This window comes from Rhamphochromis longiceps, linkage group LG12 (assembly GCF_057381845.1).
Source record: "Rhamphochromis longiceps isolate RC_006_pf linkage group LG12, R_longiceps_female_GT1.1, whole genome shotgun sequence".
Lineage (NCBI taxonomy): Eukaryota > Metazoa > Chordata > Actinopteri > Cichliformes > Cichlidae > Rhamphochromis > Rhamphochromis longiceps.
The window spans coordinates 23,158,329-23,172,921 of record NC_140568.1 but is presented as its reverse complement, the minus strand read 5'-3'; the positions used below and the strand labels follow the sequence as shown (position 1 = coordinate 23,172,921).

General features: G+C 41.1%; 2 protein-coding genes across 3 annotated transcripts; one reads left to right on the top strand and one right to left on the bottom strand.

The window, feature by feature from the left end:
• Positions 1-51: 51 nt before the first annotated feature.
• arsk (arylsulfatase family, member K) lies at positions 52-4,390 on the bottom strand. The gene is made up of 8 exons (XM_085425236.1): positions 4,130-4,390; positions 3,793-3,922; positions 3,539-3,698; positions 3,017-3,302; positions 2,748-2,919; positions 2,190-2,414; positions 1,588-1,803; positions 52-1,286 (listed from the first exon to the last, which is right to left on the bottom strand). Exons 1-8 carry the CDS (start codon positions 4,316-4,318, stop codon positions 1,015-1,017), a joined length of 1,650 nt encoding a protein of 549 aa, XP_085281362.1. The 5' UTR covers positions 4,319-4,390; the 3' UTR covers positions 52-1,014.
• A 1,396-nt stretch (positions 4,391-5,786) lies between these two features.
• arrdc3a (arrestin domain containing 3a) lies at positions 5,787-13,584 on the top strand. Of its 2 annotated transcripts, none has more exons than XM_085425237.1 (8): positions 5,787-6,311; positions 8,193-8,274; positions 8,396-8,543; positions 8,843-8,945; positions 9,106-9,362; positions 9,975-10,131; positions 10,230-10,372; positions 10,471-13,584. In XM_085425237.1, exons 1-8 carry the CDS (start codon positions 6,032-6,034, stop codon positions 10,537-10,539), a joined length of 1,239 nt encoding a protein of 412 aa, XP_085281363.1. In that variant the 5' UTR covers positions 5,787-6,031; the 3' UTR covers positions 10,540-13,584. The 2 variants fall into 2 exon arrangements, with proteins under 2 accessions (XP_085281363.1, XP_085281364.1); XM_085425238.1 differs by having other exon boundaries at positions 6,171-6,311; positions 8,122-8,274.
• Positions 13,585-14,593: the final 1,009 nt, after the last annotated feature.

The following is a 14,593-nucleotide window of genomic DNA, read 5'->3' as shown; positions in this document are numbered from 1 at the left end:
TCACTGCAGAAAATGCTCAAATAAAGGGTCAAAAAAAAATTTCTTTTACCTTTATTTTTGAAGCCTAAATTGTTCTCCAGTTGTTCTTATAACCCAGTCATCATTGCCAGTTCACCATCATCAAATGCATGGAGTTTGAAGCAATAACAATAACAATGATAATAATATTTGTGGTCATTGCACGTGTACAGTGAAATTGGATATTATATTATCAGTGCACACATCTGAAAATGACTTACAAAAAAGTCCAAAATTTATATAGATATATAAAGAGCACAAAAATACCTTAAAATTCACCATAAAAACTTTCTAAAAAGGTAAAGTAAACTGTACATCATGCCACTGATACAACATGTTTTACATTCTGTGGGTAAACACTACACAGATGATTCTCTTAGAAAAACATGCACAGTCCTAACAGCATTTAGTTTTTGGAGGAAAATTATTTATTCCTTGTGTTTGTTCTGAAACTTCAGGGCAGCAGTTCAGACAGAAGGGGGGGGGGGGGTCCCAGCTGCATAGGGTAAGAGACAAGGTACACTCTGAACACCAGTATGTCTTTTTGTGTAGGCACAACACAAAAAGGAGACAACCATTCACAATCACATTCAAACTTAATAGCAAATAAACCGATCTGCATTAACTGAATGTCTTTGGACTGTGCAAATTGTCATCTGGGCTATGGACAATAATTAATTATAACTGATACTTTGGTTTAAATTACATAAATTACATACATTTAAATTACAGAAGTAATTTACACTACATTACAAAGAAAATCATGTAAAGTCCCTGAAACACTGGTGGAAATTTGTATGAAGGGGACGATGTCAGAGATGTAGACTGAAGTGTGTCATACTGTGAGCCTAGGACATCTGTAGGTTATCAATCACTGTAACCACTGCAGTACTAACATGAGACACCGCAGAACAGATCAACGACTTACACAAAGATCCAAACTTTATCAAAGTGCAATTTCAATTTGTTCTACTAGTTATTAGACATAAAATATCACTAATAGCCATAGAGCCACTTGTCAATGGCTCTCTCATTGGCTAATGCATCTTTTTGCCAATCCACATGCCACCGGAGGTTACCAATGACTTGACTATAGTTTCTCCCTAAGCTAAGGCGCCATGCACCGAATGCTTTTTTATTGTAGACGTGAACAGCTTCAGACACTTTTGGATAGTCCACGATGCTATGCAACTGCTTCTCCAGATGTGCTTGCACATCTGGGAATTTGTGAACCACATTGTGAAGTTCATCCTTGTCCAGTGTGAGATCTGCAAAAGAAAAGCAGGAGAAAAACAATTAAAGGACACTGTTACACCCCTCTGCAGCCCCTAATTGGCCACACCTAGTCAGGTGTGGATAAAAGCACACCTGAGGCGGACTTTCGAGAAACTCACTCGTTTTTGCCTTGATGGCACCAGCCATTTCACCTGCTATGCCAATTTAAGATAAAACCTCTTCTCACTAACACTCTGGTATTCGTCTCCTTTTTTATGTTGCGGCTTTTGAGCCGGGTCGTAACAGACACATACGAAGACAAGCTGAAGTTAGCGTCAGAAGCTTTAGGCTCACCAAAGAGTTGCGCGGAAACACTCAGGCCATCGGCGTACGTGATGTATTTCCACTGATCACTTCGCAGCATGTAAGTAGAGGCGTTGACGTTACAACCATGATATTCGCTGAATGCCCAGGCTCTCTGCTGTTGGTTAGAAAAAGCAATAGATGTGGACAGCAGAGGAAGGAGGGACTGGCCACTTAGATTCCCTACTGCTGAAATCCCAGCAATCTCTGCAAAATATAAAAATGTGTCACAACGTTCGATTTGAAATAATCAAATCAATATTTACCACCGCTTTCATGCTGTTTTTATAGACAGTAGTCAAACAGCAGTGGCAGCACTGAAAAAAAAGGCAGGAGGCTGAGCTGAGCACAGGTCAACTGGTTTGGAGACAAGATCAGAGAGGCAAGGCTGAGACGGTTTGGACATGTGCAGAGTGGATAAATGGAACAAAAGATCTCAAAGATGGAGAAAAAGAGGAAGACCACAGAGAAGCTTTGCGCATGTAGTGAAGAAGGACATGCAGAGGGCTGGTGTGAAAGAGGAGGATGTTAGGGAGAGGGTGACATGAGGCAGATGATCCACAACATCCTATGTTGTCTGTCTGCCTCCTTACCCAGCACAGTGGGATAGAGATCAACCAAAGATACAAGCTGGTTGACCTGCTGGCCAGAGATGAGCCCAGGCCCCATGATGAGAAGGGGAACGTGGGAGCTTCCTTCAAACATCGACATCTTATAGAACTGCCGGTGCTCCATGGCCAGCTCCCCATGGTCAGCCGTAAATATCACGACTGTGTTGTTAAGCACGCCGGTCTCTCTCAATGCAGAAATCACTTGACCTGGTGAGACAGAGCATGTGGAAGCTGGAGTAAGAGCCAATCCATTTTGGGATTTTCTGTGAATTCAATCAAAAACTTTATTCAAACAGCAGAGAAAAGATAGCAGTGCCACAGACAGTGTGTCTGTGAGGTTCATATGCTTTAACTCTCCACTTTTAAATCTTGTAAAAATGATGGTTTGTATCTTTTTTTTTCTACACTGCATTTGTAAGCTCAAAGAAAACACCATTCCAGGCATGTTTGGTTTTTTTCTTTAAGATCTCAAAACCATCGTTTCAGTCCAAAATAGCAGCTGTGAGACCAGAATGTAGCGAATTACTGCTGTCAACTAACCCAGCATGGCATCGGTTTCGGCGCACATGGCGTAATAGAAGGCCCGAATGCTTTTGACTTCATCGTCGGTAAAAACACCGCTGCAGTTTTTGGTGAAGGTGGAGTAGTAGTCAACAGGGTGCATGGCAGCCAAAGGCAACCATTTGGGAACAGAGATGAGGTCAGAATTCACCTGTGCGTAAGAAAAAAAAACAAAAATTCGTTTCACTCAGGGATTTTTTTTTTGACACAAAGTGCAATAAAAAAAAACAGAGACGGAAAAAGCATGCCTTTGTGAGCCAGTATGGTGACGTACGGAAGGTGGATCCCCCTGCAGTCTGCCCCAGGGATTCAGTCTTATACGGGTGAGGTAAATTGAGGCCAAGGTAAAGAGCGAAAGGCTCGGGTGTGGTGGACGCAGCTGTCTGGTGGATCCACTGCGTGGCCTTATCTGTGTTTTCCCAGTCTTTGCTCATGATCTTTACAGTTGACTTGTTCCCAACAAGTTCAGAAACAGGCCGGCCCTCTTGGCGCAGGAGGAACTGGATGTCTCGTGTCCATGCCTCAACTCGATTACTGCAACACATGTACAAAAACAGGAAGTGGAAAAATGTGAAAGGCACTGTTTGGAAACAAATGCAAATGCACGCAGACAGTCTGTTACTGCCACTAGCATTTTTCCTTGTGTGATTGTGTGTGTGTGTGTGTCTGTGCATAATATTAATTTGGGGGGAAAAAATAAGAAGAGGAAAGCGAAAGTGTTTTCCTACTGAGACCATGCTACACGTTAAACCTTACATTTACAACAGTACCTGACAGAGTGAGCCCCAGATGTATAATCCAGCTTGCCTATCATCTTGGTACGATACCCATTCTCCTTCAGCAAATCCATCCACGTGGTTGTGTTTGCATCTAAGCACTTGTAGTTGTTCCACGACTGAGTGAGGTGAACATACTGACCGCTCCACATTGCTGAGAGCAAAGTTTAAGCAGCTGAATTACAACATGCAATTTTAAAAGAAAGTCAAAGTAGATTTTTTTTCTAGAGGGCAAATATGTCGCTTACCTGCTCTGGAAGGGCAGCAGATGGGCGAGTTGGTGTAAGCATTAAGAAAGGTGGAGCCGAGCTGCCTGAGATAGTTTGTATATGGCAATTGTACAAGTTTGCTGCCAGGGTCAAAGGACAATCGACCATCCTCAAGAGACACAAAAAGTCATATGGGGATCAAGATACACAGATGCAAGTTGTACATGAAGATAACAAGGAAATATTCAACCACAAAATATAAAGCATCTCTGCAATGCTGTTGAATTTTGATGGACAATACAGCTTTCTCATTCTGTTTTAACCTATTAAGAGTAACTATCTAGTAATAAAGCACTGAAATTTAAGTCATACTTACAAATGCATCACTCATCACCATCACAATGTTGGGTTTGGATGCTTTCTGGCAAATACTTTGACCACATTGCTGAGAAAGGAAAATGAAACCCAGCACTATTATGTTCATGACAGCTTCGTGTCCTCCTGAAGTTATAGACGTGAAAGAAAAGACCCGTCGGAAAAGCATTCGACTTTTATTAGTGGGCATCACAAAGTTCCTGCTCGCCTACAAGCGCCTCAGCCTGATATGTTGTACACATCCCGGTTACGCTTTCAAAATAAGAGGTTTCATTTTTGTTGACGTTCTAACATGCATTAAAAACTGACTATTTATGCAAATATCACCGTTTAAGCGGAAATTTTTTTAAAAACAAATATTTAACATAAATCACACCTACTGTCAGTAATTCTAACACCAGCAGGAGATGAGAAGAACTTAGCAGCAAGAACACAAATAATATCAAAACCAATCTTACCTTAGCCTGTCATTACAAAATGCCAACTGTAGAGGGCAGCATTTATCTAAGCATAAAAAGAGCAAATTCGCACCACTCCAAACCCCTAATTAGATAAGGAAAAGATGTGTGGATGGAACTCTTAATCAAATACAATCTGTGTTTAATTAATTAGCGCCAATCTTTACTGTAGATCTAATTACGGAACATGGACACAGAGACATATCGCAATTTCTGTGTAACTAACTATAACTGTAAAGGCTCTCGGAAAGATGGCTCTAGGTAGCATAACATTACAAAATGTTATCTTATGCCCTGTAATTATCACTGAATTGAAATCAGAAGTGATGTCATTGGCCCTAACTAGCTGTTGGTTGAACCAACAGTAAGTTGCAGTGACGTTCAATAGGTGATACTGCCGCCCACGCTGGGAACAACGACCGCCGCGAGGTGGCGTCTTGATCCTCAGAGTTGTTTATCTTTAAACTAGGACTTCAGCACAAGGATGATGTCTGCCGTGCCGTGGATTCATTTAATCTTTCCACAAAATAATAAGTTTGATTTACATGCGAATATATAAGAAGCTGGCTGATACATTCACCTTAGATCCCCAGGCTAAACACTATGAAACAATTCATACTATTGACAGTGCTGCAGGCATCATCCAACAAAATCGAGCTCTTCTTATTTTTGGTGATTGTGCACAGATGCAGACGCTGCAGTAAATCTGATAATGTGAAACTATTTGTGTGGATTACATCGCAGATGTAATGTGTGTGTGCACAGAGACCAAATGCCGATGCAGGGCTGGGGTTGTAGAGCTGTAGACCTATAAGAAGATTCATAGCTGATGTATGAGCCATGAATCGTTGCTGCATCACATACCATAAAGCCAGGGCATCTGTAATTTCATTAAAATCGAGGGCCGAGAGGGTTCCATTTCTTCTCTCATTCTTTGAATCAAAAGTCTAGAAATAAGTCTGGGTGATACTTTGTTAGATCTGTTCGTATATTTTCAATAAATCGAATCAGATTTAAAGCCTCTCCTCTCGAACGATATTTTTTGGCGAACATTTCTTTGTGTAGTCTTTCAGCTGTTTGACTTTACTTATCATCTGGTTGTGTGCCACACTTGTTCCAGAAGGCGGAAGGAGGGGGCAGTGAAGCCCCGCGCATGCGCCCAGAGGTTGTTTTTCCCCACACTGGCAGTCGTTTAAAGTGCGCTGAGCTACCGGGGTTTCCTTGTCTGACTGGGACTAGCGAGCAGATAGGCAGATGATAACAGCATCAGTTGCTGTTACTAGATCTCAATGAACTGCCCTCGAAGAAGCCACTGATCGTGCCTGCTGCTTTTTGCAGAGGTGGTAAACTGATCAGTGTCCGGAAAAACGGCTCTATGAGATATTTCTTCATTGAGTCTTTTCTTTTTTTTTAGTATTTCAAGGTCTGTGTAGCCTCTTTCCACCATGGTGCTAGGAAAGGTAAAGAGCTTCACAGTAAGCTATGACTGTCTCAATGACAGCAATGTCCCCGTTTTCTCGAGCGGGGACTGCGTCTCAGGGAGGGTGATCATCGAAGTCACCGGAGAAATCCGCGTGAAATCTCTCAAAATCCACGCGAAAGGATTTGCAAAAGTTCGTTGGACTGAATCGAGAAATGCTGGATCCAACACTGCCTACACGCAAAACTACACAGAAGAAGTGGAATATCTGAACCACAAAGACATCCTAATCGGACACGAGAGAGGTGAGGACTTGTTTTTTGATTTTATTTTCCTGCAGAAGTTCTTGCTTCTCACTTGACCTGATGGGTGAGATGCTCTTAGTGGCCTCGGGCTCAATGAAAGGTGTAGCTGAAGGATAACAAGAGTGATAGACACGATTAAAAAGTTGACCAACTTTCATAATGCTGCATTTTCTGACGGCGCTTGTATGTATGATGTTTTTACGCTCGTAACATACAGCTCCGTGGTTGCTTGTTTGTGTCAAGGTGTCAGAATGAATGACAGCAGCTCTGCTCGATGTATTTAACGTCCAGCGTAAGATTGGTTTTGTTTTTGCTTCTCTTTATTAGGCCCAGAGAAATAAAGCAGTGTTTAGAGTCTCTGTAAGTGTATTTCATTGCAGAACCACATCTTAAAGAGTGTTTCTTTGTAGCTTTTCTTAAGTTTCCCCCTATTGTTCAAAGCGGTTCAATCCTGTTCAGAAAACTGGACCGGGAGAGGCGGGGTAAAGACGCAAGCCCCTACCTCCGGCTGCCTGCCATTGGCTGCGATGTTCATCTGTGGCTGATGACATCATTACCCTGCAGACAGAAAATTCTGCAACTTTTCGGTGAAGGGGAAAAAAAGCTGTAAAATGTAGCTACCAGATGAAAGTACGTGCGGTTTGAAACGTATAAGGAGCTGCAGTGCTTGATACTTTGTTCCTATACTTATCCCTATGGTTAAACCCTTGGTAAACGTGTATTCTGCTAGGCGAAATGTTGTCTTGTTATAGGTGTGTTTAGCAGTCTAACTGTGCTTAACCAACGGTCATTTCTGTACTTTTATTTAGTGCACTTTTTAGTGCAAAAAAGGGGGAGGAAACCCAGACAGTTAAGGAAGGTAACATTTATACCGTTACGATAATAATAATAATGAAAACTATATACTAGCTCAGCCCTTAAGCAAACATGATAACTCATAAAATGATAGCGATAAAAAAAATAATTTTAATAAAATCGAAAGATTGTCGTTTAAAGTGGAGAAATTGCTGCAGTTTTTGTTCGGAGTATGCTCTTTGATACGTTGTTGCTGTGTAGTAGGTAGGTCGGTACTGCGGTGTCGCACAGTGAATGCGTAATGAAGGCTGGGTGGCTGTGGGAAGCTGCTCGCTCCGGTTTAGGCCGGTCTCCTCCTGCTGGAGTCTGCCGTTTGAGTGACAGCTCTGCACTTGTTTACCACACGGCTGCTGCTGCTGCTGCTTGGAGGGAGGGAGGGAGTGCTGAGCTGGCAGAAGCGCACCCTAGCTCTTTACAAAAATCACTCTTTGTGTTTTAACTGAAAAATATATATATTCATGTATTTTTAAAAAAGAAAAAAAGAAAAAGAAAATGCAGTTCGAATTGTACAACCCTGTCCAAAACTACATTTCATTCTTCTGCTAGGCAGTGAAATTCTAAGTTTCCTGTACTTGTGCCCGATTTTTTTTTTAAATGTAGTATTTATTTATTTTTAAAGCGCAGATTTAAGATTTTTGTCGAACCTCCACACAGCCCATAATAGCCTCAATGTATTAGCATCATACATTGGATCTCTTTGATTCACTTCATTGTTCTTGGGAATAACACTAGAAGAAAGAAGGAAGGGAAAAGGGCTCAGTTTCTGACACCATCAAACAATCAACTTCTTTTACTTTCCTCTAAATATTGGTGTACTGTTTATCTCTCAATACATTAACATAAGTTTTAAATCGGCCAGATATTATAGTAAATTCCTTTTTATTCTCTTTTTTCTCCCCCACCCTGTGTTTTTTTTTTTTTTTTGTTTTGTTTTTTTTTCTGGTATGACTTTCAGATGCCTTCGTAGAGCATTTTACGCAGGTATGGTATATATGTGTTTGGACTATTGTCCTCCTTGTTTTTCAGACGATGATAACTCGGAGGAAGGACTCACCACTATCCATTCAGGAAGACATGAGTATGCATTCAGCCTTGAGCTTCCACAGACGTAAGTGTTTCATAAATATTAGGAGACTTGCAGTTATTTTATTTTGGGGGTTTTTTTTTTGGCTGTACTGTGATTATAACATTATTTCTCCCTTCTCTCCTGCTCTGCTCTTTTCCTGCAGACCTCTGGCTACCTCTTTCGAAGGGAAACATGGCAGCGTGCGCTATTGGGTAAAGGCAGAACTCCACAGGCCATGGCTCCTACCCATGAAGACCAAGAAAGAATTTACAGTCTTTGAGCACATTGACATCAACACTCCATTATTGCTGGTAAGCTTACGACTCAATTCACTTGACCAGTGAATGAGCCTGTTAGCTGGTGATGGCACTGAATGAAGGAAATAAAAACGTAGTATGAGTCACTTAGGGCATAATTTTCCTAATTATGGGGAATTTCAGCAGGTTACACTGTAGACACCCTGAATCATGGAAAAATAAATACAGAACAAGTGTTGAAAACATTTGGCTGCTATTTATTGTTATAACTATGGAGTAGCTGGTGTTTGATTATCAATCTAGCTTTTATTGTGGCAAAAAATAATGTCTTTATTTTTCCCCACCTTCCCCAGTCACCACAGGCCGGCACAAAAGATAAGACACTTTGCTGTTGGTTCTGCACCTCAGGTCCTATTTCCCTAAGTGCCAAAATTGAGAGGAAAGGATACACCCCAGGTAAGAATAAGTGAATAATTAATGACTTTCTTAGCTATCTCGTAACCAGATAAGTAAGTGGAAGTCCCTGCAGCTTCTGCATTGATTATCAAAAACACACCTGATAAATAAATGTAGATAAACTTCAGCTAACTTGCTTCCTGTCCTTTTAACTCTGTAGGGGAGTCAATCCAGATTTTTGCTGAGATCGAGAACTGCTCATCACGCATGGTCGTGCCAAAGGCGGCCATCTACCAGACTCAGACCTTCTACGCCAAAGGGAAGATGAAGGATGTCAAGCAGCTGGTGGCTAACCTGCGGGGAGAATCTCTGTCCTCGGGCAAAACGGAGACGTGGAACGGAAAGATGCTGAAGATCCCGCCAGTCTCCCCCTCCATCCTGGACTGCAGCATTATCAGAGTGGAGTACTCTCTCATGGTGAGCACAATAATGAGGCGTTTAGATCACTTTCACATAATCTTTCAGTGTATATCCAGATATTGTAGATTTGGAAACACAAGTCTTGCTACTTCCAGTACACTCCCCTGACCTTACCACCACCACATTATTACTTGTTTTAAGTGCCATTCTGTTGTAGAAGTTATATTTCCTACTAAGTCAATATCTCTTCTGGTAAAGCACCTGGCTGACTCAGCTCACATTGCCAAAACTAGGCCTTGGATTGCACCAGTTGTTATCTCCACATGCAGCTAAGAGCATTAGCCCAGAATATCTGTGGCAGCACCTGCCATCAGGGTGCTTATACCTGCTTTACACCATGAACAGAAATGCTAGGTTGCTTATACCTTTTGTAAGCAACTGATCTCATGACAGTGACCTACATATTGTCAAACTAATGCCTAACCCAGTCCTGGTTCGAGTACTTCTGAGAAGATATAGGAGCCATTTCATTTTATGCTGACTGCTCAGCTCCAGAGCCTTTTATTAGACTGATCATAGCCCTTTTACATTTTTTATAACCCTGTATGACATGTTATTTTATTTTTTGCATATGCTAAACGGTTGTGGTGTTCTTATGTCTGTGCTCAGGTGTATGTAGACATACCTGGAGCGATCAACCTGTCCCTGAACCTGCCTCTTGTCATCGGAACCATCCCTCTTCACCCATTTGGTTCCCGCACCTCCAGCGTCAGCAGCCAGTGCAGCATGAGCTGGCTGGGCATGGGTCTGCCTGAAAGGCCGGAAGGTACGTTTGATCTCATTGTCATGAAGCATCTTTTTCTATTTTAATCAAGGGATCGTAATCGCAAGAATGCTGAAGTGTTGTTTCGTCTTCATTTGCAGCTCCTCCAAGCTACGCTGAAATTGTGACGGAAGAGCAGAGACAGAGCTGTCTGGATGTCCCAGCAGCCCGCGAGGAGCTGGACGGACCTCTCTTTGCCTATATTCACGAATTCCGCTTCCAGCCCCCTCCCCTGTACTCTGAGGTAAGCACCAAATGGCAAATGACCTTCCTTTAGAGTCTCAAAAACAGTTTGTTTCCTTGAATAAACACCTTTTTTCCCCCTCTTTTCCCCCATTCTAGATTGATCCTAACCCAGATCATGCCAGCCGTACAGAGGAGCGCAGACTTGATGCTTGCCCATCACGCTGAGGATATCCCAGCAATTCCCCTGAGATGTTTGGGGAAACTCAAAGAAGCCTAGCTGTAAGGCTCAGCTTTGATTATTTTCTCAGCTGACAGCATTTACAAAATGCTGTTGACAATAAGAGGAAAAACAAGAATATCCAACCAAAAAAACCCAAACAAAAACGAGTGAGTCAGGTTGGACGAATCTGTTCCTGCCTTCCCTCAGCAAGAGAAATGGGAGTCACCAGTTCCGGGTGTCTTTCCTTTCCTGTGTCAGCTTGCTGAGGGTGACATATGTACAGATGAACATGTATCCATTCTGTATGCGAAGAGGGCGGGGTAAAAAAAAAAAAAAAAGACCCTCTAGTAGCGCGAGCCCTGGTGATGGTATTGACAACGACAATGACGATGACGAGGAAGAACCGCCACGGCTCAGCCTGCCAAGCTCCTCTTCACCCCTGACTCTTCTGTACCTGTGGCACATAAGGACTTAGCTCCTCTCACAAAGGACAGAACTTGTCATGTCCGTTCATCAGCAGAACTCACCTTAAGGAAATGGGATGAAGAGAAAAAGGTGTCACCACCATAGTCCTGAAAGTAAGCTTTCAGCAGCAGCATCAGTCATCAAAAAAAAGCAAATACTAGGTCCTTCTGCCTCATTTATGGATTTGTTTTGCACATCTTGTTCTTTACTTGAGTTGTGTGGCTCTGTTTAATGAGAGTTTAAAAAATAATCACTAATAGTTTAGTTTCAGCCTTGCAACGCACCAGACTATGAGACTATGAGACTGAAATCTGCATCACTCTGAGTATCGCTGAGAGTAGGATTTGTTTTAAAAAAGCAAAAGCAAAACGAAGACTGAAAAGTACAAGAACAATGCACTGAAATTGTTTAAGTTGTTTAAGAATTTTCATTTTCTTGTGACTAACAACAACCAGACAGTACTTGTACAACAGACTTAATCTTTATGTGGAAGCTTTCTTCTTTTCTCTCTTTTTTTTTTTAAAACTACATTGCCTCCTAAGCTTGAATCTGTGGTTTCCCTCCTTGTTATTCTGTTCTCGTATTCGCTCCAGTCACAGAAAAGCTTGCAACAATTTTAGCTTCGTGGTGGCTCTGGATTTGGACTAGCAGGGTTGCAGACTTTTGCCACTCAATTTGAAGCTGACGGGAAAAGCGCTTGCTTGCGTGGGTGTGTGTATAATTTGTGTGTGTGTGTGTGAGACATAAAGTGGTGCCCTATTGAGGGACTCACCCTAATTGTTTGCAGCCCCTCTACTCCTAATCTCAGGGCAAGCCAGGCTTGCATAACTGCCCGACTAGCACTGTCTCAGGTGGTCTTCTCACTTGTTAAAAGGAGGAAAAAGAGAGAGAGAAGATAAAGTTTTGAGGTTTTTGTTTTAATTGCACTGCTTAGAAAAAATAATGAAGTTTTTGTTCACTACCAAAACGAGAGGCAGACCTGCAGAGGAGCGAGGCAGCTTTTTCTTTTTGAGACGAATCACATTCCCTTTATGTCCTGCTGCACTTTCCCACTTCATCCATTACAGACTTTACCAGACCAGTGAAGCCAGGATGCTAATTCCAAAAAAAGAAGAAAAGATGGAAAAATATTTTTGAAATAAGAAAGTAAATTCAGCACAAATGAAATGCTGGGAATGTTGCTAAACTTCTGTTCATGCTGGTCAGAGCAAGTAGTAGTAGTAGTCGTAGCAGTAGTAGTAGTAAATTGAAATGAGTAATACATTGGTTTCCTAACTCATTCATGATAAAAGACCAGCTGTAACAGAGGTTCAGCATATTCAGGAAAAGATGACAAGCAGCACTTTAAAAAAGAAAGGAAAAAAAACACAAAATAAGAAAAAAAAAGTAGCATTCAGTGGTGAAGGTCTGGATTTAATAACTACTTGGTATTAACCATGTGTTAGAGGATTTTTAAGTAAAGTGGTGTTGTGTAGGACGCAAATGCATTATTCAGTCTTTTTAAGATTAGTAACTCTTTTTTTTTTTTTTTTCTCCCTAAGTTTACATTTCAAAACATAGCTAAGGCAACTTTGTGTGTGTGCTCGGTGTGTGCATGCTCTTATCAAGATCCTGCTGGCAACTAACCGTACAGCTTCTGACAGTGCTCAGCGAACTGCAGATTATTAAAGTGATCTTATCTTAGTGGCCTTGACACAGAAAGGACTTGATCATGATGCTTCATTTTTCAATGTCTCTGCAACTCTTGTTCTCGTTTCTCTTTGTTTAACACTTGTATGTTTTCAGACCTTTCCGTGTTTTTTTTTTTTTTGTTTTGTTTTGTTTTTTTGGGGGGGGGTTGGTTTTTTGTTTTTTAAATGGACAAAAAGGGAAGACAGAAAAAAGACATTTAAAGCAAGGGTTGTTTTAAACAAAGAAACAAAAAAAGACATCTTGGACAGGCCTCGATTGTGTCATTTTTTTTTTTTTTTTTCTGAAGCTGATGAGGGTTGACTATTATCTTTTTCCATGTATTTCTGGGCATTGATAGGTTGGTTTTTATAATTTTAACAAACAACCTTTTGGGTTGGTCTCCCTGACCTGTCTGATCCCCTTCAGGCCAGGGAGTGGCAGCTGTTGATCAGCACCCTTCTCCCTTCAAGAAACATTTATGTAACCTGGGACAAAACACTTTCTTTTTGTGGTAACTAATGTACTTGTTTTGCGATTCTTTGTTGGGGCTTTTATCTTAGGGAAACTGAATCAAGCTACGCGGTAATGAATAAGCTTACATATTTGTTTCAGGTGGGTCAATTCCATAGTCCATTTGCTTGGGCCTCAGAGTAGTCCAGTGTCAAAACTAAGCTAAATTCCTGACCTGAAGAAGGCAGGAACTGAAATGTTCAGAGAGATGGGATGTAGGAGATGGGATCTGAAACATTTTGGAAACAAAGTGCAATATTACTCAAAGAATTTTCTTCATTTTCATTTTTTTTCCATCACGATGATGTATTGATATTCTATGAATATACTATGTTCTGAATGCTTTAACCTTTCGTCTAGTTCTTCCTCTTGATTTGAATAAACATTTGTTCTAAATTACACAACTGTGGTTCCTGTGTGTGTTTTCCCTCCAAAGCTGTACACGCAATAGTGTAGGCCAGTAGTTGCACACTTGTTCACCTTTCCTGCGTTTCACTGACTGCCATCATATACAACTGATCACAACAAAGCATCCTCTAAATACAAAAGCAAATGTTGTTTAAATGACTAATCATTATCCAGTGCTTTACTTAAAAAAAAAAAAAAAAATCTATACAAATGGGTCACAAGAGACTTACAAGCACACAGGCAGCCAATCATCTCTTGAAAAGTAGTACAACACTGCCCCTAGAGGTGGTTTGAAGGTAGCACTGATCCTTGCTGGCAAAAGATACAAGGTACTGAGAAGGACACTGAATGGGTCTTAGTTGGATCACAAGTACTAAGATATTGGACGATGCACACATTTTGTGTTAAAACCAAAAACATTTGTGTTAATACAACTTCAAATTCCCTGTAATTTTTTTTAAAATACTGCAGTATTTTTTTTTTTTTTTAGCCCAGTCTATCCTGAAATAAGACATCAGTGTTAAAGTTTGCCAAAGTTAACTGGGCCTAGTTGTTTAAACTCAGATAAATGTTTAACTTGTACAACTTGCAGCTTTCTAACTTCATAGTGCTGCTCTCTTGGTGGTTTGTCTACACATGACCTCTTTACTATGTTTAACAGTCTCTTTGCAGACCAGTAAGTCAATTTCATCCGTAATGCATCGACTTGCATTTTACGTCAGCCCAGTTTTTTACTAATTGATTTTTCTTTGCAAACTATGTGCATGTGTGCACAAGTGAGCTCAACAAATTCGATCCCGCCGGATGTGAAAGGATGTGTTGTAGGGCCTTCTGTTTTTGTCGCAAATCCAGCTGGGACAAGATGCACAAATGATCTCACTGACATGAAGAACGTTGATGCTGTTGCAGAACTGGACCTCACAGTTTCTGATACTTCTAAGCTCTGTGACGTGCAGTAGAAACGGAGGAATGAAGGAACCGCTTTCAATTTTCTTTCCCAAAATT

What these genes read in the sequence shown, in the direction of transcription:
- arsk (XM_085425236.1), bottom strand. Translation starts at nt 4,318, where the DNA reads ATGCCCACTAATAAAAGTCGAATGCTTTTCCGACGGGTCTTTTCTTTC. An exon ending in TGGTGATGAGTGATGCATTT is followed by an intron (nt 3,923 to 4,129) that starts GTAAGTATGACT and finishes GTGTCTCTTGAG; the next exon opens with GATGGTCGATTGTCCTTTGA. An exon ending in TCTCTATCCCACTGTGCTGG is followed by an intron (nt 1,804 to 2,189) that starts GTAAGGAGGCAG and finishes TATATTTTGCAG; the next exon opens with AGATTGCTGGGATTTCAGCA.
- arrdc3a (XM_085425237.1), top strand. Translation starts at nt 6,032, where the DNA reads ATGGTGCTAGGAAAGGTAAAGAGCTTCACAGTAAGCTATGACTGTCTC. An exon ending in AGCCTTGAGCTTCCACAGAC is followed by an intron (nt 8,275 to 8,395) that starts GTAAGTGTTTCA and finishes CTTTTCCTGCAG; the next exon opens with ACCTCTGGCTACCTCTTTCG. An exon ending in TCAACACTCCATTATTGCTG is followed by an intron (nt 8,544 to 8,842) that starts GTAAGCTTACGA and finishes CACCTTCCCCAG; the next exon opens with TCACCACAGGCCGGCACAAA.